The sequence below is a fragment of the Scylla paramamosain genome, chromosome 3 (genome assembly GCF_035594125.1).
Source record: "Scylla paramamosain isolate STU-SP2022 chromosome 3, ASM3559412v1, whole genome shotgun sequence".
Lineage (NCBI taxonomy): Eukaryota > Metazoa > Arthropoda > Malacostraca > Decapoda > Portunidae > Scylla > Scylla paramamosain.
Window position 1 is genome coordinate 15720001 of NC_087153.1, and position 23677 is coordinate 15743677.

Sequence of the window (23677 nt, forward strand, 5' to 3'; positions counted from 1 at the left end):
AAGTTCTCCCTATGACTAGCTCAATGCAGGTCCTTGTGGTGCCTTACTGCCCTCCCACCAGTCTCTTCGAGCTACTCTGAAGGTGATGACATGAATGTTTGTGCATGCACGGTGGTGTGATTGGTAAAGAAGTAATCAATTAGAATAACTTAATTCATATAATTCACATATGTAATAAAGTCCTCTTCCCTCTCCATAGCATACAAAAAGAGTTACTCTGTTCTTATGCATTCCTGGAAAAATTAAAACCTGCCCCTTACCTGTATTAAATACTCCTTAATGCCACTCTTTCTTATCATTCAGGATATGACAAAAAATATCCTAAGAATTACAAGAAATGGCTAAATTTCTTAAAAACTAGTAAAAACAAGGCCAAACTCTGCTGCCAATCACAGAGAGAGTTAGGTGGCAGGTGAGGTCTCTTGTTCAATGTCCACTAGTGTGGCTGTGGCAGGGCCAGAACTACTGCTGGGAGGGGATGCGGGGGAGGAGGAGGAGGAGGAGGTAGGGAGAGGAGGCACCATACTTGCTTGGCTGGGAGGGTGAGGCAGCTCAGTGGCATCAGAGGGAGCAGCAATGGTGACAGACTTGCTAGACTTAGACATGAGGGTTGAGGAGTGAGTGGAGGGAGGGTTGGAAGATGGGGAGGGAGACTGAGCACGGGACCCAGGGGAGTCATCCAGCGTAGGCCATGCTCCTCCACCTTCACTCTTGTCCTGGTTGAGGCGAGCACTGAGCAGACGCAATGCCTTTTGTCTGAAAGTAAAGCCTCAGTATAGGATCATAAAAAAGACTGAAAAATAAATAAAACAATAGTAAAATAAAATGAAATAATAAAAATAAATAAAGTGAGACACATGCTTCCACATGGCATTTTTGAGACACAGGGCTGAAGATGGTTGTAGTGTTTTATGAGTACACATCCTATCCATGTCCTTGATCTAGTGGATAACTGATTTCTGGATGGGAAAATGCTACACAAACCATATATCTATTCAGCTACTAATCCACTAATCCACCTTTCCAGGACCAGTCAGTACATAGCCTCTGCAAGAGGAGGAAGCAAATGTGAAATCTCTAAGTCAAATGATGTTACTGGACCTGATTACACAAGATTAAAGTCCCAAATATTTCAATCCTGCCCCTAGGTATTACTGCCCTGAAAAAGGAGGTATTTATACCATTAAACTGACAGACTCAGTAAAAGTGGAGTGACTTGCAGAAGCTCCTAACAAACTTTACTTTGTCTTTTCATTAGCTACAAATGTCTAAGCCTGAGGCACCTAAATGTACTTACCATACACTCAAAAATACCAAGACACAGAATTTGTCGCCAAAGTTATAAAATCCAAACAGTTCATGTATGACTTCACCACTAGACAAGTTTCATGATTCTAAACCTTCAGGGAAAACATGAAATCATGGAATCTTTCTATCAAAAAAGAGAAAGTCATAATCAATGTATTCTCAAAATTATATCAGATGGAAAGAAAACCTAAAATTTCATATAATCCTTGAATAAAAATCATGGTGCACAAGAAGACATGGAAAGAATAATTTTTGGCATAACATGAAGATATAAAAAGAACATCATGAATTCCTATTTTTGGCATAACATGAAGATATGAAAAAAAACACCATGAATCTCTATCATAAAAAAAAAAAAGTGGCTGTGTGCAGCAGGTAGTAATAGATGAACAATAAGAGTAGCAGAATGAAAGTCCAGAGATGATAAAAGAAGACAAAACTAGTGGGGGGAATTAGACATGAAAGTTTGGCTGGGGTTGCTAAGACCAGGTGGGAAATATTAAAAAGTTTGACATATACAACAATTTTCTCTTATGTGTTTCCTTTACTTTTTTTTTGCAAATAAAAAAATCTAGTTGCTTCTGTGATTAAAAAGATGCAAAATCCACAACAACCACATTCATCATTAACTAAATGTTCTGGAATATCAACAAGAAATGTGACACTCCAGATAAAAGAGAGTGTAAATTTCTAAAACACATCATAATGATATTTAAGACATCACTGCAGTCCTACTCTCAGAGATTTAAAATATTTACATACATACAGCAATTCATTCACTGTCTATGGTCTTGACAACTTTTGACACCCAAGCATTACTCACCTTCTCCTTTCTGCATCATGTGGGTCCATTCCCGGTAGTGAGATTGAAATGGAAGAGGGTGCTCCTACATCGTACCGTCGGACAGGTCTTCGACACAGCCTGATCCTCACCAAGCACGAGTACACAGCATCGCCCACCACCTGTATGGGCGGCTGAAGGACCGTTGGGAAGAAACTGGAAAGCAATCAACAAGTTATAGAGAGTGCCTCTTTAGGTTGAAAAGCTTCACATTGTCTTTCGCTGATAGTGCTGAACTTAATTTTATGTTATTTAATTACAGCTACCTATTCTTCTTCAGAATAAAGGCTACCTGAATTTATATAATGAATCTAATCCCTAATACACTACAAGAAATGTTCATCTGATTTCAGTTGGGTGTAAATTTCTTAAGATCGAAGTGTTTTGCCAAAATCAATTTTGTGCTGAATATAATTGGAGGCGCAAGTACCTTTTGAGGATGAAGAAGAGAAGGTCGACCAACCACACCCTGGACCTTCCATTTCCAATTAAGGTATACAGTTAGGTCAGGTTAGGTTAGGTTAATGTTCTTAAAGGGAGGGTTTAGGGGAAGCAAAACCCCATCCATTAAGGTTAAACCTGGTCAGGTCAAGTTATGTTAGGCTAGAAATTTCCCTTTTCAAAATATGGCATCTCATCCTTTGATTTTTCAAGAATGTCCAAATCTGGCCTAAATTGGCTTCCCCAACCCTAAAACCTTGCTTCCCCACCAGGCCCCCAAGCTTGTTTGATCAATTTGGAGGATGAGGGGGAAGGGCAGGGGGGATGGACCTATTATAAAGAAGTACTGGTACCAACTAAGCATAAGAGACCATTACTTTCTATCTCCACCATGGCTCGTCACAACTAAAGAAACTAAAGAACATGATTCTTGTTTACGTGAGTTGGCAGTAAGTCCCATTGAGCAGCTGACAGAACTTCAGTTAAATCTACAAAATCCACAACAGACAGAATCACCAGTTTCTGACGGTTGACGCAGGACTTCAAAACACTCCGAATAAAGAGATCTAGGACACAGGAACAGCCATTAGTACATGATGGATACTGTAAGAGGCTGTCGCAATACCCAACACACTGAGCACCACCACTAGCACCACCACTCACCAGGAGAAGGCGAAGGTCTCTGCCATGTCGCCCCGGGTGCCATTGGAGTGCACCTGGTAGAAGCGCAGGTAAACCCAGGACACTGCGATGCCACAGCCTATCATGGTGGTGTACAGGCCCTCCAGCAGATGGCACAGGTAGAGCAGCAGTGCCGTCAGGAAGAGGCACAGTGGGACATGCCTGTTGGACACCTTGCCCAGCGGGGTGCGGGTGTGCAGCAGGACATGGTCTGGCATAATCTGCTTCACCGCCACGGACAGGCCCGCTATGTAGCCCGCCATGCCGTTGATCTGCACGCTGAACAGCACCTCAGGGTTGAAGGTGCACATGTAGATGATGAGGTAGAAGAGCGCCGAGATAAAGGCCACGCAAACATTGACCAGCAGGAAGAACAGCACCATCTCGAAGCTGCCCCACAGTGGCTCTATCAACTTGCCACACAGGCCCAGCGTGACCAGGTCCACACACACCTGCCATAACCGCACCTCCAGGAAGCAGTGTGTGAAGGCTGTCCAGAGCCAAAAGGTAGGAGGCAGCAGGTAACCCGGGGTGACACTCAGCACCTCCACCGCCGCCTCAGAGAACGACAGACCATACCCTATTATCAGCAGAACACATACGAACTTCACGAATAGTCCAGTGTTTCCAATTATGGCAATTAACGACTGTTTGATTAAAGGTAAGTGGCGAAAAACGACACCTGCAGAAGCCATCTTGGTCAACGCAACAGATTCTGCGTTTCGCTTTGACATATTTTGTTGCTATTTTGATTGTAAGTGCGTGTTATCTGTTAAATAAATAATCAGATATATAATTGAAAATTTTCTATATATTTGCTTTATATTTCTAAGACTTTGTTATATCTGTATCGCCAATGTTATGACCAGAGAGTATAAATCGAATCGCAAGAGGAAAACACAAGACAGTAATGATAAACAAGGAAAATTTTAACCAAGTTATATGAAGAAAAGTTGTTCATATTAAAGGAAACTATGAAGACGTTCATGTTGCAGTAAAATTATGTAGTAGTTTATTGAATACATGCGAATGTACAGGTGACATTGATATGACGTGACTGTTCGGGATGTCAGGATTTTGAACGGAGCACCTTTCTATTGCATATAGTATGTATGAGCGTACGTATGTGTTCCAGATTCATTGCAGATGCAAGATGTGAAAGTAAAGTTAATAAAATGTCAAACACACCATCATTTGCAAGCCCACGAACACTGCAAAGTACTTTATTTATAAGATATGGAATAGAATAAAGTAAAGAGGAAGTACTGGCTCAAACTAGCTCAGGTGTGTTCAGTGTTGCATTATTAAACATGCGTGCGTCCGGCTTATTATCATAAATGACGCCTTTCCATGGGTCAGTAAGACAGGAGAGCAACCCCATTTTTCAACAATCTTTCCTTATCTGCTCTCATTATGTTTCTCTTCATCCCACAAATCTTCATTGCATCACATTTCTCTTGTTTATTCAGCCACAGAGCAAGTGTATCCTATTAAATCTATGTTTATTCTGTTGCGTCAAAAATGTAATGATGATCGCTGAGAGTACCTACCTGCATGAATGAGTGGGAGGAAGGTTCTCAGAAGTAGAAGCTTTTTATAGATTCGACTGTGTGTGTGTGTGTGTGTGTGTGTGTGTGTGTGTGTGTGTGTGTGTGTGTGTGTGTGTGTTAAGTGGGTGAAGGTTACAGAATGCAAGCTATTATTATTATTATTATTATTATTATTATTATTATTATTATTATTATTATTATTATTATCATTATTATTATTATTATTATTATTACTATCATCATCATCATCATCATTGTCATCATCGTCGTCATCATCATCACCATTCCCATTAACATTATTATTCTCCGCAAGAGAAGAAAAGAATTTAATGTAAATTCATATATATAGACTAAGTACCAAAGGGCATATTATCAAACTTTTAGCGTGGTATCTTGACTTGTTAGAACAGTTTTAGTGAAAGTCGTTTGAATTTTTCACGTTTTTTTTTTTTTTAATGATGCTAGTTATAGCTTAACAAATTCCACATTATCAATGGAAAAAAAAGCCCATGAAACGGAATTACTTATCTATGAGGCCTTTGGAAACAGTCTTATGAGATCCTCCCAAAGCGTTTCAGAATACACATTAATTCAGAATACACTCAGAATTCAGTAATTATGTAGCACTTTTCTTCTCTCTCTCTTTTTTTTTTTTTTTTTAATAGGAAGGGCACCGGCCAAGGGCAACAAATCTATAAGGAAAAAAGAAAAAGGTCCACTGAGGTGCCGGTCCCCAAACAGAGTCAAAAGCTGGTTAGAGTTTTGAGTGAAGTGTGTATGTGTGTATGTAATTAGGTGCATACGGTAAACTATTAGGAAGGTCAATGAATCACGTAAACAAGAAAGTGTTCAAGCTTGTGTTGCATCATCTGCGAATAGTATTTTAACACCACCGAAAGATTCCTGGGGTAGAGTGAGGGGTGATGCGGGAACTACTTGTGATCTGACGAGTGTTGGCCGTCTTTCTTGGCTGGGTGAGGCGCGGGTTGTGGCGGGCGGCGTCGACGGGCTACGAGCTCCACCAGGAAAGCAGCAAGGGCTGCTAAGAAACCCAGAGCAAGGATTAACCACGCTCCCTGTGAGGCAAGAGTCACTACCTTAGCTATACTGAGCACAACATGTAGAGAAACAGTTCTGCATTGACTTTGTTTGTTAGGAAGTAGCAAAATAACTCTAAAGAAACGCTATATACATGGAATGAAGGAAGAGAGATGAACTGATGTAATATAATTGTCGCTTATTTCCGCATTATGGATCCACGGAGTACTCAACAGTCTCCACTGCATAAGAACACGTGTTCGAGCTCTTAATAAACCCTGAATGCAAGTGGCAACAACCCCCCTCTCCCCTTGTCCTTTTGCCGGCACCTGCAAGTCGTCCACAGTAAACTGACGTTCGTTGCCGGTGTTTTCAGGCTCTTCATTGCTCACCCGGCGGCTCCTGCGCAGGATGTCCTCGTTCCAGTGCTTCACCTGCACGAGTGAAAATTAATGTTTTTTTTTTTGGGGGGGGGAAGGAAAGTAAACAAACAAGCGAGTAGCGTTTCGTGTACCTAGCAAAACATATCAGTAACTAACATTGTTTAGGTTTTAGTTACTGTTAGACCTAGTGATTTATATATATTCGTTTATTTATTTATTTATTTATCTATTTTACTTATTTTCCCATTATAGCGCGAGGTTTCTTGAGGTGCCATCGTCCTAGGATTCAGGAGGTGCTTGTGGACTTTAGGCCTCGACTCACCAGACCACCCTCCACTACCCGCACCACCACGGCGTCGAAGTTAGGCTTGTAGGGAGACTTTTTGGGCATCACAAGTGCGATCCTGAAAGAGAGAGAGAGAGAGAGAGAGAGAGAGAGAGAGAGAGAGAGAGAGAGAGAGAGAGAGAGAGAGAGAGAGAGAGCATAACTTTCTATAGGATTAGATTATTCTGTCCCGTTTTCTTTCCTGACAACTAATGCAATGTTTGAGACAGTTCTTAGCAGGGACAAATTAATCACGAAGATGATACTTGTGGCCTTAGGAATTAGTGATGAGAGGACAACATTTTTCAAGAATACTAGCCATATAAGATTCCCGCGTACCTGTAAGCCTAGGATAATGTGTAATGGTGATTTAACAAATATTCGGTACCATTATAAAAAAAAAAAAAAACACCTTTGAGAACTCGCCTATTCATCTTTGTAGCCTTAGAAAACAGAAGTAAACGTTTAAGGATAAGACCCTAGCGGTCCCACTTGTACCTGTAAGCCTGAAAACACTCCTGCATCACATGAAGCGTCTCCTCGCCCAGTCTGTTGGTGAAGTTGGCGGCGATAGCGTGGTCAAGGAAGTGGCGGTTCTCCATGAGGGCGTACCTATAAATGGAGGGGACGGGAATCGAGATCGGTGGGGTGTAGTAAACAGCATGTGTATTCCTTCCTCTGTTTGATGTAAGACGGCTGGGACTGCTTGAAACTCGTGTGGAATTATGGGAAAATTTGTATTGTTGTCCACAATGAGGTGTGAAGTTCTGTTAATTGACTGCATAGTTGTAAATCCATTAGAGAGAAGACGAGGAGAAGGAGGAGGAAGAGGAAGAGGAGGGGGAAAACGAGAAGAAGAAGAAGAAGAAGAAGAAGAAGAAGAAGAAGAGGAGGAGGAGGAGGAGGAGGAGGAGGAAGCGACGTACAACACCACCACCACCACCACCACCATCAATAACAAGTACATTTATAATAGCAGCTCACTTTCTTTTGGCGGTGAGCACAAGTCCTTCCTCGGGAGTGCTGACGTCCTGGTATCGGTTGGCCAGGCGCCGCACCACCGGGTCGCTGCTCGCCTCCAGCTGCCTCAGGAAATTGGTGCCCACGGAGCCCACGGCTGGGATGTCCGACGCCTCCAGCTGAATGGCGGCGGGGAAACGACAGGAGACAAGTTAACGGCGTGTTGTTTTGTCTCTTAAGCGTTGTACTGGCATGCAATCAGAAAGACCTGCTGGTGTGGTAAAAGCCTTATTGTTAGTTCAAACCCTAAGATTATACACGAGACTCTTATACACTCTGATTCAGACTTGGTGCAGCGTGTCGATGGGCGTCTGGGCGAGAGGGATGGTGAGGAAGGCAGTGAGGGAGGAGCGGTACACAGCGGTGAGCAGCAGCCCGTACCACACCCACATGATGAAGTAACTCCGCGTGGCGTTGCCCCGCGGCACCTGGAGAAAGATGCAGCCACCTCATGAAATACGGGCCACACACCAACTGCCGCAGGTTACACTATAGAGGGGTTGGTCAAAGCTATATTCCTGTCTTAATGTGGACAAAGTCAGTAACACACGTATGAAGGGGGTGAGCTGTAAATATAATCACCATGTATCATAGGATCACTAAAAACAAAGAAAGGAATAGATGAAATAATATAAAATGCTGTCTTCTCATGAGCTATAAGAGTGAAGATTTTTATTTTTCTTATTTCAAACTTGCGCAGAATTATTTGATTGAACTCGGGAATTCATAGTAGAGGGATAAGTAGGATAAATTATAATAAATAAATAAATGCATATATAAATAAATTAGAAAATAAAAACTTCAAAGATCTCAGCACACACACACATACACACACACACACACACACACACACACACACGACAGCACCCACATTCGGCATGCCAACAGCGACGAATATGCCCACGCCATACAGAAGAGAGTCTGCGTAGGTGAGGGGCGACCAGAGATTGCGGCGCGACAAGTGGTGCGCCGCCAAGGACACGCCATACAGCATCAGTGTGCCGCACACCAGCGAGGCAACCGTCACCAGCCACACCTGCAGACACCACACATACATAGTACACACACACCTGCTGGGTTGATTTATGGGCGCCGATAAGTGTTACTGGCAGGAACGTAACGCTGTACTGTATTTTAAGGGGAAAGTGAATAGAGAATATAAATTGGGAAAACAGTATGCTTGGTGGAGGAGAAGGAGGAGGAAGGATGATCACCAACCAATCAGCTAATCAACTAACAAATGAACTAACCGTGGGAGTGAATGGATAGACGAGGGCGACGAGGCGGGGCAGCGGGGCGGGAAGCGGCGTGATAAAGCAACCGGGCTCCACGTCATGCTGCACCGTCATGTCCACCACCTGCACCACCACAACACCACCACATCAGTCTGCTTTCCCATTCCCTCACCTCCACCTGCCACTACCTGACTCTTCCAAGGACGCAAAGATAACTAGCCAGGTTCTCAAGAGTGTTTCTTGTGTTAATAATGTAAAAATCTTGTTAATATGTCATTATGACTAGAACCTTACAGACACTCTTAAAAACAGGTGTCACTTCAACTAAAGCCTTTTGAAAGTGATGGAGGTGCAGTGCAGAATATGGTCCATTATCCCACCCACCTCCACCACCACCACCACCACATCAGTTAATAAAAAAACGAGCATACACTACAGCAGTGAAACGGTTAATATATGAGGTCTGTTTTGGCATGTAACGCAAACAGAAGCTTGAAAACATACAAAATCTGCTTCGTATTCTCTCTTTTTTCTGTATCCAAGCAAATCATTTACCATAATGCTCTGAATGTTAATAAAAAAAACTATTATACAACCACAACAGTAAAACGGTTAATATCTGAGGTCTGTTTGGCATGTAACGAGTATGGGAGAAGCAGCGTGATACCTGTAGAGCGCTGGTGGTGACGAAAAAGTTGGCGGCGCCCATGAAGGCTCGGCGGTGCTGTAGGTCGTCGAAGATACCGTACCACATGCGCCCGTCCGAGGGGTTGGCCAGATTCAGTCGGAAGTTGAGAGCCTCGGCCAACGTCTCCATCAACCTGATCTCCACACCTGCAACAGTGTACAGCAGGTGTGGATGGAGGCTTGTTCGTCTTGGTCATTATTTAAATCTAACGGTAAGAGTGTGTGTGTGTGTGTGTGTGTGTGTGTGTGTGTGTGTGTGTGTGTGTGTGTGTGTGTGTGTGTGCATGTGTGGGTGGGTGAGAGAGAGAGAGAGAGAGAGAGAGAGAGAGAGAGAGAGAGAGAGAGAGAGAGAGAGAGAGAGAGAGAGAGAGAGAGAAACAGGCAGGCAGGCAGACAGACAGACAGACAGACAGACAAAAAAAAAAAAAAACAGAAACAGAGGCAGCGATAGAGAGAGAGAGAGAGAGAGAGAGAGAGAGAGAGAGAGAGAGAGAGAGAGAGAGAGAGAGAGAGAGAAGACTTGTTTTGACGCTGGCTCAGTCGCAGGAACACGCAGCTTACCGTCGAACTTCTGCGTCCCCTCTGCGGCCTTGGACTCCACGATGGACGGTGGGTAGTGGAAGGTGAGCGCCCGCAACTCATTACCGCCGAAGTTATTGAGCTTGTCGGGGAAGAGGTTGGCGCCCCACTGAGCCTCGCCCTTCCGCCACCTCTCCACCAGGCGCACGCCCTCCTCCACGTCTCGCCGGAACACCTTATGACTCCATACCTCATAACTCACGCCACTCGCCTGTTGTAAAGGTTATAAATGTCGTATGGTTGCTGAATGATCTTTTTTGGCATCTCTTTTGGGATTGGCACTCTCAGTAAATCTTTTTTTTTTTTTCCCCACTTTCTGGTTGCTCCTGGCCAGTGCCCCTCTTACATAAAAAAAAAAGGTCACGTGCTCGTCTAAGAATTACTAAAATGGGTCACTTTAGATAGCCATGGTGTAAAGGTCTGCAGTAGCTGGTCTCAAGAAAGTCAGTTATATGTATAAAAAGGAAGTACATTAACCTAACAATGACTGTTTTGTCTCGACACATGAATAAGGGTAGACCACCGGGGATAGGAGATGGGGGTTCAAAGTAAAATTTCTAGCAAGCAGCTAAAATAATGGTAATCTAATTGTCTGGGGACCTAAAAAGAGGAAAAAGGCTAGTAGTAGTAGTAGTAGTAGTAGTAGTAGTAGTAGTAGTAGTAGTAGTAGTAGTAGTAGTAGTAGTAGTAGTAGTAATAGTAGAAGGAGTAATAAAAATTATAATAATAATAATAATAATAATAATAATAATAATAATAATGATAATAATAATGATAATAATAATGATAATAATAATAATAGTAGTAATAATAATAATAATAATAATAATAATAATAATAATAATAATAATAACTATGATGATACCAATACTACCAGTACTAATGATAATAAATCTTACTTCTCGAAATTCTCTAATGACAAGGGCGTGGGGTCGCCATGCCATGACTGGGTTATCTAGGATGAGCCGCGCCGCCCCCGCCGCAGCTCCCGTCACGAAGATGAAGCGACCCAGGTAGTGAAGCTGTGACTCGAATCCAGACGACTCGACCAGCGAGCGGAGGAACTCAGGCTGAGGAAGAAACCATAGAAAACTCGAGTGCAGAAAGAAAAGAAACAGAAAAAATATTGAAGGAGAGACACATACCAGTTTTCCGACCATCCATAAATATTTACATATATAGAAGTTCCCCTCCTGATGTCCAACAGAGCAGTGTGGCGGAAGGTTTGCAGCAGAACGTTCAAATAACCTACTAACCCAGTCCTGACATTGTACTGGCATGCACCTCCGTGATGGCCAGTGATGCTGTTTTTGGCGACTGCTGTCATTCTTTCCCGTTGTACTTTGTTGTCATTGTGCGCATAAATAAATAGATAATCAAACAGATAACTGGAAATTCATACCGCAACTTTTTCTAAGTAATTTTTGATGAAGTTACACATTTTGTATAAAGGAGGAGTGTTTGGTCACCTTGGGAACTAAGAGAATGCCTTTTTGCAATTTTTTTTTCTTTTTTCTTTTTTTTACTGCGTTTTCATGAGAGTTGCGTTTGGTGTTTTCTCATTTTCATAATATAAATTTCGGTACTATCGGGGAAAAAAAGGATAAATAAAGATAAGATATTTACGCTGTATCCGAAGATGATGTAGGCAGAGCAAGCAGATCCAGAAGTTACTGTGGCCTCAGGCACTTCCACGCCTTCTCCAGACGCCTCCAGGGTCACCACGCGAATTGGTAGTCCCTGCAGCTGTAGGACAGCAGCAAATGGGACACCCAGAGCCTCACCAGGCGAGTACAGCAGCCAAAGATCACACTTCTTCAAAAAACTGGAAAGAGGGACTGAAATTTTACTGGGAAGCTAATAGTTGTGATTGTCAGTAAGAGTGTTAGTGTGACAATTCGCCTTTCATGCAAGCAAAAGTAACCTGATCGATGAATGTTTGTAATTAAAAAAAAAATAAGAACTAAGTGATCACTCAGGTAGAATTATAGACACATGAAGATACAATGTGAAATCAGTGGTGAGACAGGTGCGTGGTGCGTGAAGTCAGTCATGTTGGAAAACGCTAGTTAAATCAAGTACTGGTTCGTTTTCCTACATCTTTAATTCCACTTGTGTAAAACTAACTTCTCTACGATGTGCTGCAGAAGCTGAGTGAGCTGAGGCGAGTCATGAACGTTTTCCAGTAACAACTTGTTGACAGGTTTCGTGGACTGGCTTGCTTCCGTTCCTTGAACCGACAAAGGATCCTTTATAGCAACGCACCTCACAGAGCTCATGACAAACAGCGACAGCAGCCACCTGGGGGCACGACAAGATCGAACAAAAGACGGGATATGAGATTTGCACATTTGCTTGAAATGCTGAGATGTGACACAATTAATAATAACTCGTATACTTATGGATATGTGACAGTATTCTTTCACTTTCACGGGAATACGAATAGTGATTCACTGTCATGTCTAGCAGGCTTCCACAAGGCCAGACTCACATTTCCACCAGCTCCTTCATCGTGTTCCACATCACTGCTGCCGCACGCCCGCCTCTCCCCCTTTATGTACTCACTCCAAGCAGCCTCATCTCCATCGTGATCCCTACTTGCATCACCCTCTTAACAATTTGTCTGAATGTGTGCCTGGTACTTTGTTTACTTATTTAGCAGTGACATTACCGTGACGCACTGCACTTACCATTGATTTAATGGTTCCCGGGCCACTGAGCCAAGTGCAGAGCGGTGACCTTAGACTTCCTTTGACCTTAGTATATATCACTTCGTTCTCTGCGTCTGGTCGAAAAATTCTATAATGATGGTAGGTCAAGTAACTTTTTTCTTATTACCTTGCTGGAAGAATATGAAACACTGCCTGTGGGTCAGTGGTTGACGATGCCAGAGAATTATGTCTGTAGTGTGTGTGTTAGCCATAAGTGTGTGTGTGTGTGTGTGTGTGTGTGTGTGTGTAATACATTTTTATTCTGTCAAAACCATGGGCCTGTCACCGGTAGATGTGATGCGCCTCACCGACACACTGCCTGACGGACAAACACTTGCCACGCCAGAGCGAAATTTTCCTACAATATCAAAATACACACGTAGGTAGAACGATTCATTCACATGATGACACATAGTGCAAATATATATAAATACAGACAGACCGAGAAAGGGATGTTGAGTGTCAAATAACCACAGATTTGAACTTGTTTTACTGTGAAGGCAACTCTACGATACATCAACTCTCCCTCCATCCAGAAAACCATAAATTCTGCCCGTTAATAAACAAGCCACGCTTTGTCGTAGCTAACACAGTAGTTCTCAATTCTCCCTATTAATTTTACATTTAGCATCAAAATAAATTGCACTAAACCTCAGTAATTACATCTTTTATTTTTTCCTCATAATTAAAAGTTTGGATTAGTTAAACTATACAAAATGTACGTACCTACACTACAAAACGTTACATTCTGACTTTTCACACACATACTAGATCCCGATACTCTATTCGTAGTCTTCCTTTCATCTTGAGTTCATGGTTTGGCCGAGTGTGGATCAGTACCGGGCTGGCGGCTTGGGGAACCGAACAGCAGCTCCAGCAGAATGGCTGCCCCTGACACGACCCAGCCGGCGCCCAGCAGCAGCCACGCACCCTGGGGTCACGGTACCGACGACGCGTGTCAGGCATAATTTCAAGGTTAAACAAATATGATAGTTAAAAAAAAAGATGATATGGCCGTTAAAGTGTCAGTGCTTGTTTCTGAATGTTTCGGAAGTGTGTCGATTCTTTAGTGTGATTAGAGCAACAAAGGGTCTGGTAAAAAAAAAATGCCGATGCTCAAACAGTAATAAAAAAGAATTACTTGATGTGACTTCATATGTGTGTGTGTGTGTGTGTGTGTAGATACACAGATGCATAAAGAAATGAGGACACACCGTAACCTTGGTGTACCCCTTGCGGGTGTGCAAGCAGGTGTACAAGTCGGGAGTGTTTGTTTATTCGTTTCCTGTGCCGCTGCTAGTATCAGCTCCAGTCTTTTCGTAAGCTTCCGAATCAAAACGCTCCCCATGTTGGTAAGCACCCGATCAAATAGAAAGGCTGAATTGGTTTTGTTGGCTAGTTAACAAACGAAAAAAGGGCGACTGTAGAACTGGCCCATAGAATCTACCTCAGGACGAGGACTGGCGACTGGTCAGACTGCAGACCTCGCTTTGTGTTACCATGAGTCTCGATGCAGGAGAGACGCGCTATTGGCCAGGCAGGGAGAGGGACACCAGAGGGAACACCCACCTGCAGGTTATCCACAGTGAGGGCCTCGCCGCGGCTCTCCTCGCTCCCTGCCGTGCCGCGCTTCCTGCTGCTAAAGAGAATGTCGCTGAACCACTTCCGAACCTGGAAAAATTAATAAATAAATAAATGATATGCATGAAAAGAAGTAAATGTTTTTTTCTTTCTCTTTCTCTGGACCATATTCTGATACTCATCTGCCCACACCTCGATTACTTTCAAAAATCTATATATACTTGAAGTTACACAAGTTTTAAGGGTGTTTTACTTATGTTTCTAGTGAAAGATTAGCAACATTTCCGCATTATTAACAGGAGAAACACTCTTGAGAACTCGGCTTATCATCTCTGGCCTTTGAAAATAGTCATGGTGGGAGAGCAAAGCGTTTTAGAACACGGGCGTCTCTCTCTCTCTCTCTCTCTCTCTCTCTCTCTCTCTCTCTCTCTCTCTCTCTCTCTCTCTCTCTCTCTCTCTCTTTCGTCATCCCCCTAGAAAGATAAACACATCAAATGACAACACATGTCATCACCCGAGAGGGCAAGAGAAGGAAGGGAAAGCCCTGCGGGTTCTTTCCTGTCCAGCAGTGTATGTACAATCGCCACATGACAAGGTTATGTGAAGTAACCTCATAGTTGATAAGTGAAAGGCTGCTACTCGTGACACACACGCAACATATTTTTCAGCATTTCGTCGTCTGATCGCCACTATTAGTCTTAATCAACAGATTAGAAATTATTGTGGTTTTCAAATGTTTTACTGATATTGTATCTAATCGCAACTACTTTTAACACTGTGGCAGGTGTAATTGAGATTTTCGAATGTGTTTTCATGGTTCTGCTAATAGTCTAACAAGTATTCTACACTATCACAGGGGGGAAAACACCATGAGGACCCACATAGTCATCTGTGTGGCCTTTGCAAAGAGTACTAATGTAGGAATATAATTAGTAAAGCGCTTTTATAACTTTTTATACGCTCCCAAACGAAAAACAGTGGCCAAAGGTAACTGTGGAACCCGATTACGACTCGAGTGGTTTTGTTGGTTAGCTAGCAAGCGAAAAAGGGTGACTGGAGCTGGCCCTAAGAATACGCCCGGCAGCTCACCAATCCCGCCTCCACCACGCGGTCCACCACTCGATCCAGGTTGGGTTTGTACGGCGCCTTCTTGGGCATAGCCATCCCGATCCTGCCAAAGGGAAGGTGTCATTAATGGATGATAGCAAGACTCTCTCTCTCTCTCTCTCTCTCTCTCTCTCTCTCTCTCAGCACCTGAAGGGAAGGAAGCACTCCCGCATCACGTGCAGTGTCTCCTCGCCGTACTTGTTGGTGTAGTTAGTGGCGATCGTGTACTCCAGGAATTGCCGGTTCTCCATCATGGCGTACCTGGCAAGACACAAACCAGTGAGTGTGACGGCAGATAAAACTTGAACGTGTGGTAACTTTCTTTGCCACATTGATGCGAGTACTAGCTAGCTCCTGATACAAGCACCTACACGGAAAAAAAAATAGATAACTAACTAATTGACTGACTGACTGACTGACTGACTGACTGACTGACTGACTGACTGACTAAATGAATAAATAAAATGTATACAATTAATGTCTTTTCATTTAATACACCAGGCCAATATATCCCCCTTGAAATATTGTAACATTGTAAAAACAGAATATAGAGGAGGAAGTTCCCAGTCTGTTCACTCTGTCCTTTTCAGTTTTCCTTTACGATGAACGATGACAGTATTCTCTATACCTGGCCATGGGATGTGTGGCCAGACCAGACGTGTTTTCTCTACCACATGGGAATTCCTAGACGTTAATGAAAAGAATCGTAACCCAGCGCTCACAATCTTTCAACCAATATAAAGAATAGACAAATTTATGGATGCGGATGATAGGTGGAAATAGGTAGGTGTTTTTCATACAGAGATTGTCACGTGTAGGTATTTCTTGCAGCTTCTCTTACTTTCTTATATTCTTAAGTACTTATGAATTTTTAATGTACAAATTGAGCATGGTCAGAATTCAGGAGAGCACACAGAGACCCTACATTTCAAGCGCCGGACGTGGAATTAAGTCACGCGAGTCAAGGTAAATCGAACAGTGAATGAAAAGAATCGTAACTCAATGCTCACACTCCCTCAAACTACCATGCGGTGCTCACTTCCGTTGTGCCGTCAGCAGGATCCCCTCCTCGGCGCCGCTCACTGGCTCGTAGCGGAGGGCGAGCTGCTGCACCATCGGGTCTGGGTTCTCCTGCAGCATTTTCTTGAAGGTGAGACCCGTGGCGCCCCAAGCTGGCAGGGTCGAGGACACCAACTGCGAGTGTTCGTACTCAGTTAAAGGGGTGTTTGTGAGAAGCAAGTGTTGTGGAGCCAGTTCACACACACACACACACACACACACACACACACACACGCAGAGAGAGAGAGAGAGAGAGAGAGAGAGAGAGAGAGAGAGAGAGAGAGAGAGAGAGAGAGAGAGATTATACATGATGCCGTCACGTCATAAGACAATAAGGTAATTAGAGTATATTCCAGGCATCCACTTAATACTGAAAATGTCCTTGCTGGTTCTTCAGATACACTTAAACACAAGATGTTGGTGACTTCAAACCTGTTGCAGTGTGTTGATGGGCGTCTGGGCGAGGGGGATGGTGAGGAAGGCGGTGAGGGAGGAGCGGTACACAGCGGTGAGCAGCAGCCCGTACCACACCCACATGATGAAGTAACCCCGCGTGGCGTTGCTCCGCGGCACCTGGTGAGGGAGGCAGTGGCGCACTAAGGAGGAGAGGGAGGGGACGGTCCGGGTGACAGACAGAAGGGAGTGCCAAGGGAATCATACATGAATATACAAATGTATGTTCGCATGTCCTCTATAGACTTTTTGTGGATAACATCAAAGTACAGCTTATGAGCAAACAGAGAGTGGTGCGACTGTCATTTGAACTGTGCCTCATCATCAGTCTTGTTTTCGAATTCATAGAACAAATACAATATACAAATTAACTGAATGTGTTTGTCATAACTACTTTCCAAAGGCTGGCGGGATGAAACTCCCGCCCCTGACTCTTAACAATCACGACGTTGAGGCGGTAACGCTTCCTTACCCTCACCACAAAGCACGTTACAATCCTCGGTGTACGGACAAGTGTCAAAATTGTTATGGAGGTGTTAGGCGACGGAGACAAGGACATAAGAAAATAGGGAAAGTTACAGGAAACCGCCAGGTCTTCACGTAGCAGTCCTTGTATGAAATATATCTACCTATCTTCGTTTATTCTTATCCATAAAGGAGACTAATCTTTTAAAGTTCCCTAATGACCCAGCACTAATGAGACTCACTAAACCCTGCTGTACCCACCTGAGGCATCCCGACGCTCAGAAAGATCCCGAGGGCGTAGAAGACAGTGCGCGAAAAGCTGGCATCCCAGGTCTCGTCGTGGAGCATCAAGCGCGCGGCAACGGAGGCCACGTACAGGAGCGCCGTCCCCACCGGCAGGAACACCATCGTCAGGATCCAAACCTAGGAAGGCACCGAGCAGAACCGGCTTGTGTGTTTCCTGAAATGCTTATTTGCTTCTTAAAGGAATGGAATGCTACACATAACTTTGTCTTCACTTCCATCTTCATGACATCTCTGTAATCATGTGAGAAATTAAGTGAAATATCACATGAAAAGGAAAAGAACATTATATAAAATTAAAAGAACGTAATACAAAACAATATCATTATACAATATTAGATATAAGAACTTCTCCCCTTAAAAAAAAAAAAATCAAACATGATTGGAAGCAGCCGGACTAAACCAGTGACTTCCACCAACTCACTTTGTAACGTCAGCAACGGTCAGTGTCAGTGTGGTCACTTGCTGGCAATCCCTACAACAATGAATCCACAGAAATGTAAGTATCTATTTTTTCTTGTTAATTAACTATAAGATATTTCTGTCAGGACACTATCGATAATTTTTTTATCATCTAAGTCACTTCTATCTTACATATCAACTCGCAGTCATGTCCACAGCCCAGTGTAACGAGCCTCGTGACTCAGGCATTGACGACCGTGAGGTGAGTGTTATCTTCCAGTTACCTGCAGGCTGAAGGGGTAGGAGAGTGCCACCCACTGCGGCAGAGGCTCCGGCAGAGGAGTGATGAAGCAGCCGAACTCCATATCGTACGGCACCGTCATGTCCACCACCTGAGGGCGAGTGTTGGGAGAGGCGGAGCGGTGTAATGCGAAACTGGGCAAAAGGTTCAGCGATCAAAGTGATTATCTATGAAACAACGACTGCTACTATAATCGTAATCCTATCACACACACACACACACGCACACACACACACACACATGGACAGACATACACAAAGGTACACACTCCAAACCATGTAACATTGTGCGGTGCGTCCACTTATCTCTCAAGCATCATGCTGAAGCAACAGAATCAGAAGCATGTCTGTCGCAGGAAAGGTGCTATGAATACTTTATGTTCGGGTTTGACAATGAAAGATATACCGTAATTTACTTCAGCATAGGATAACCACTAGCCATCCGTCTTACTAGTCCTATCTGGGACCGCTAACCTCCAAGTAGTGGATGTGGATGAAGAGGTTGGCGACGCCCATGTGCGCACGGCGTTGCGTCAGGTCGCCGGTGAGACCCGTCCAGGTGCCGTTGTCGAGCGGCGACCCCCACTTCCCTCCGTCCGAGGGATTCACGATCTTCAGCCGAAAATTGAGCGCATCGGCCAGAATGTACAGTAGACGAATGTCGATCCCTGAGAAGTGAGTCAACACCTGCTGAACTTATTTGTAATTTGATCAACAGACGGTGAAGTGACTGTGAATTAACAGTACTGCGTCACTTTAACATCTAACCTTCAGCTAAGTGATCATTGGAGCCTTTGACCTGTGTCTCTCAAAGCTGAGGACGTGCAGATGAGCTGCCGCCAGGACTCACCGTCATAATGGTGCCCGTCAGAGTGCCCCTCCACCTCCACGATTGATGGCGCGTGTTCAAACGTAACCGCACGAAGCTCGTTGCCGTGGAAATTTTCTAGCTTGTTGGGGAAGAGATGGGCCCCGAGCTGCGCCACGCCGCGCCGCCACTTCTCCACCCGGTGAACTCGCTCAGGCACGTCTTCCCGAAACACCTCGTGACTCCACACATCGTAGCTCGAATTCCGCTTGGCCCCGTTAGACTGACACACACACACACACACACACACACACACACACACACATATAATTAGTGTACGTAAGATTCAGCTGACTACGTGGAGTGTATTTTTTTTTTTTTCACCAACTCCTTTTACAAAATTAATGTAGTTCATCTTTATACTATTTCATTTGTATATTTCTCTAAATGCTGTCTGTATCACTAATTGAAGAGATGTCATGACTCCCTCACCAAGTCACCGGGCTGTGTTTTTCCTCAAGCCGCCCCTCTTGCCTGCCAAAGGTGGAGCACTACCTCCCTAGACGGAGGGGGAAGCAGAAATAAATTTTCCTAAATCTTCCTAACCTCTGTAATGACGAGTGCGTGAGGCCGCCATGCCATGACCGGGTTGTCCAGGATAAGTCGCGGCGCCCCAGTGGCAGACCCCGTCACGAAGATGAAGCGACCCAGATAGTGAAGATGTGAATAGAACTCTGCTGACTCAACTAACGAGCGGAGGGACTCGGCCTGTGGAGAGAGAGAGAGAGAGAGAGAGAGAGAGAGAGAGAGAGAGAGAGAGAGAGAGAGAGAGAGAGAGAGTGTGTGTGTATGTGTATGTGTATGTGTGTGTGTGTGTGTGTGTGTGTGTGTGTGTGTATGTCTACTTCAATGAGGTAATTTTCCACATGACGGATCCTGAGATAATCTTTAAGCCATTCTTTACAAACAGCGTCATAATCAGCTGTGTTTGTTACAGTTACTCGCAAAACAAATCTGCCAACATCTTCATTTTCAAAGTGAAGAAGAAGAAAAAGAAATAAATAAACAGTGGATCATAAAGACATGCATGCTTACGTTGTCTGAGAAGATGAAGTAAGCCGGACAGTCACTGGCGCCGGGGAATTGGATGTCTGCAGGAAGCTCCAAGGCGCCGTTACCGCCACCGCCCCGCAGGTTCACCACCACCACGGGCAGGCCGAGCTTTAGCAGCGCCTCCGCCTCCGCCGTGCTACTTGCCTCATCGAAGAGCACCATGATGTCACAGCCCACCAGGAACCTGCAACGAGAGACTGCGCTGCTTCACAATGCATGCCCCCTCATTCTGCTGTGCTATGGAAGGCTATAGGAGGCTGCAGGCGGTGTGAAAACCAGTGCGCTGCTTCAATGCATATTTCTTCATCCCAAAGTATAGACTACGAATTCCATGCTCTCTCTCTCTCTCTCTCTCTCTCTCTCTCTCTCTCTCTCTCTCTCTCTCTCTCTCTCTCTCTCTCTCTCTCTCTCTCTCTCTCTCTCGTCACTTACTTTTCCACCAAGTATTTGATAACCTGCAGCAAGGATTCTTTCCCAAGGTGGCCAAGGCTTGCGTCTCCCGGGTACATGCTACTCCTCGGGCCGGCACCCAACACACCCAACACCCACGCTGCTGCCGCCAATGCCCACACCACCCTGCGTAAACCATCGAACGTGACTCGTGCACTTCAAGGAAAGATGTCTCATTTGTAGTAGTAGAAGCTATCATAGCATTGTCACTTTAAGTGTTAATGACCCTATGGTACATTATTTTACGAAGTAATGCTTAACGATTAACTGAAAGTAGAAATAAAGAAATAGAGCTACATGCATTAGAAAATTTTCGCCATCTAGGTCACTCCTATTGATGTCAGTAATGTCTTCCAAAATTACTCTCTAAACTTACATCACAGTACTTCACTGCGATATTCAACGCTTCACAGCACTTAAACTCTTTATATGCATCTAAAAGAATGAAAGTGATAAAAGAAAGAATAGATTTTGCAATCTCTCCCTGGGAAATACTCACTCACACCTCACAGTCAGCCCCATGAAGCTCCTTCGTGTTGTCAGGTCAGCCACTGTCTGCCGACTCAAGTTCTTCGTGTCCTTTATATACACGCATACATAATATGTAACATCCAAATACTCCTCTTGTTCGGAGGGTCATGGCAACAATAAAAAGAAATATTACCGGCTCACACACATTTGATTCACCGGGGCCTCCTCCGTGAATTTTATCGGTATCTGCAACACAAAGTAATAAAGGATTTTTACAATATTTACACTTTTTTAAGACGGAGCCATTGATTATAGATTCTCTCTAAGAAATGTTAAAGAGTTGGAGGAGTGAATAATGAATATAGTGCTCCTTTGCCGCTCGTGACGGCAGATGGACGAGGTCAGGACTGCGGGCAAGACTTCTGTGTTTATTCAGTCAACATCAAACTGCTGCTTCGAGAGTCCTGAAAGACGTGGTGTCCATGGCAATGACGCAGAGGTTCCTGAAGGCGTAGAATTGAGTGGTGATCTGACAGAAGTATTCAAATGAGCTAATAAAGAGTTCGACAAAAATATAAATCATATTGTTTTGGTCAAGGAACAGGTTAGAGCTTTGACAAATGCTTATAAACTTGACAAATTTACATTTAACAAAGAGATAGGCAAAGAGATAGGCTGTGGATGAAAGGAAAAGCTTGCAAGAACGCGATAAGTATACAGACGAAAGAATGTTTGAGCAAGAAACTGGATAGATTCAGAAATGGCAGTTTGTAAGTTTTAACCCTTTCACTCCTAACCAAATTATCCCCTCCAATACTTATTACTTATTAGACACTATTTTTGTGCGAAGTTCTCAGAAATGTTTCTTTACCGTAAAACAAGATATAATTAATCAACTGTTTTACTCACCTGTACTCCACGCAAACCATTTTTACAGTGCTAGGAAGGTTAAGGAAGGACAACCACAGCAGTAAAAGTTCTAAATACTTAGGAGCTTTTGTAGTTTCCTTACTTACGTTCTTGTGTTCTTAATTAACTTAACACTGGACTCAACTCTGCTAGCCAATGTAATGATTTAATTTTAGTTCACTATATCAGGTAGCCCCAGTACTTATTTATTATTATTTTATTTCATTATTTGCAAGTATATATTTTTCATTTATCTATTTATGTATTCTTTTTAATTTATTTACTTATTTCATTTTTATTTGTTTATTTGTTTATTTATTTGTTCATTCATTTATCCACTTGTACATACGAGTATTTCTTATTTTATTTTGTTTATTTAATTTATTCATCTATTTATTTTATTCATTTTATTTTTTTTTTATCTATCTCTTTCTCTTTCTCTTTCTCAAGAATATAATCTAAACATCAAACAGGTCTTGTTCACACTGCGTGCTACAACAAGCATGAAGACTCACGGTGCGGGCCTGTAGCTGTGCGGTGTTTACCGCAGCAAGATTTTTTTTTTTTTTTTATGTAGGAAGGATACTGGCCAAGGGCAACAAAAATCTAATAAAAAAAAAATGCCCACTGAAATGCCAGTCCCTTAAAAGGGTCAAAGCAGTGGGAACGGAAACTGCATGCTGATGATGATGATGGTGGTGATGATGATGATGATTACTTTGACGATGGTGATAACAATAACCCAGTTTTTATGACCTTTGAACATAATCTTTATAAGAAAAGAAAGCATTATTATTATTATTATTTTTTTTTTTTTTATTATTATTATTATTATTATTATTATTATTATTATTATCATTATTATTATTATTACTATTATGGTCATTATTAATATGCTGAACAGATCTGGTTTGGATGTAGAGAGAGAGAGAGAGATGTTAAAAAAAAAAGGCGGAAAAACTGAAATGTGAACAGAAACGGAAAGACAGTGTGACACGCTGCATGTAGAACTTTCATAAATAACCAGATATTAAGATTCCTGTGTGTTTCATTTCAGAGTTCTGTCACTGCTCATTTTATTTAACAAAACGCATCTACATTCGCTAATTTACTGATACATCTCCCCTGTTATGCATGTGTTGCTATAAATCATTCCTTGTATCGTGTAACAATCCACACGCAAGAATACAGAGTACAGACCTCCACAGGCAGGATTGTTGTCCTCGCAGTTTAGAGAAATCACTAGTCAGATATTTAGTGGTGTGCCTTTATTTATTTATTTATTTATTTATTTATTTATTTATTTTACTTTATTTTTATTTATCTTTTTTTTTTTTTTCTTCGTGAACTGGGGCTAAATTGAGAAAGACTACTGGTTCAAATCGACACCGTCGGGGTTTCGAATTTTCATGGTTAGATCGAGGTCCATACCCACCTAAGGTCCATCAAAGGCCGTA

The 23677-nt window shown here is 43.1% G+C and overlaps 3 protein-coding genes and 1 long non-coding RNA gene across 6 annotated transcripts; 1 reads left to right on the forward strand and 3 right to left on the reverse strand.

Moving 5' to 3' along the window:
* Nucleotides 1-353: 353 nt before the first annotated feature.
* LOC135091269 (transmembrane protein 115-like) lies at nt 354-4016 on the reverse strand. The gene is made up of 3 exons (XM_063988752.1): nt 3254-4016; nt 2132-2305; nt 354-756 (listed from the first exon to the last, which is right to left on the reverse strand). Exons 1-3 carry the CDS (start codon nt 4003-4005, stop codon nt 402-404), a joined length of 1281 nt encoding a protein of 426 aa, XP_063844822.1. The 5' UTR covers nt 4006-4016; the 3' UTR covers nt 354-401.
* Nucleotides 4017-6028: 2012 nt separating this feature from the next.
* LOC135096341 (ionotropic receptor 21a-like) lies at nt 6029-12599 on the reverse strand. Its single transcript, XM_063997788.1, has 12 exons — nt 12580-12599; nt 12216-12389; nt 11715-11913; nt 10988-11158; nt 10071-10299; nt 9490-9656; nt 8838-8945; nt 8459-8623; nt 7875-8015; nt 7552-7706; nt 7066-7179; nt 6029-6646 (listed from the first exon to the last, which is right to left on the reverse strand). Exons 1-12 carry the CDS (start codon nt 12597-12599, stop codon nt 6529-6531), a joined length of 1761 nt encoding a protein of 586 aa, XP_063853858.1. The 3' UTR covers nt 6029-6528.
* Nucleotides 12600-13274: 675 nt separating this feature from the next.
* LOC135091273 (glutamate receptor ionotropic, kainate 2-like) lies at nt 13275-17872 on the reverse strand. Of its 2 annotated transcripts, XM_063988769.1 has the most exons (7): nt 17726-17872; nt 16979-17119; nt 16527-16681; nt 15635-15748; nt 15470-15551; nt 14369-14470; nt 13275-13730 (listed from the first exon to the last, which is right to left on the reverse strand). In XM_063988769.1, exons 1-7 carry the CDS (start codon nt 17870-17872, stop codon nt 13611-13613), a joined length of 861 nt encoding a protein of 286 aa, XP_063844839.1. In that variant the 3' UTR covers nt 13275-13610. The 2 variants fall into 2 exon arrangements, with proteins under 2 accessions (XP_063844839.1, XP_063844835.1); XM_063988765.1 differs by lacking the exon at nt 13275-13730 and having other exon boundaries at nt 13982-14470.
* On the forward strand, nt 16497-19798 carry LOC135091287 (uncharacterized). 2 transcript variants are annotated; one of them, XR_010262460.1, is made up of 2 exons: nt 16497-16637; nt 16988-19798. It is a non-coding gene; the product is annotated as an uncharacterized LOC135091287 (long non-coding RNA). The 2 variants fall into 2 exon arrangements; XR_010262461.1 differs by having other exon boundaries at nt 16502-16637; nt 16944-19798.
* The last annotated feature ends 3879 nt before the right edge of the window (nt 19799-23677 follow it).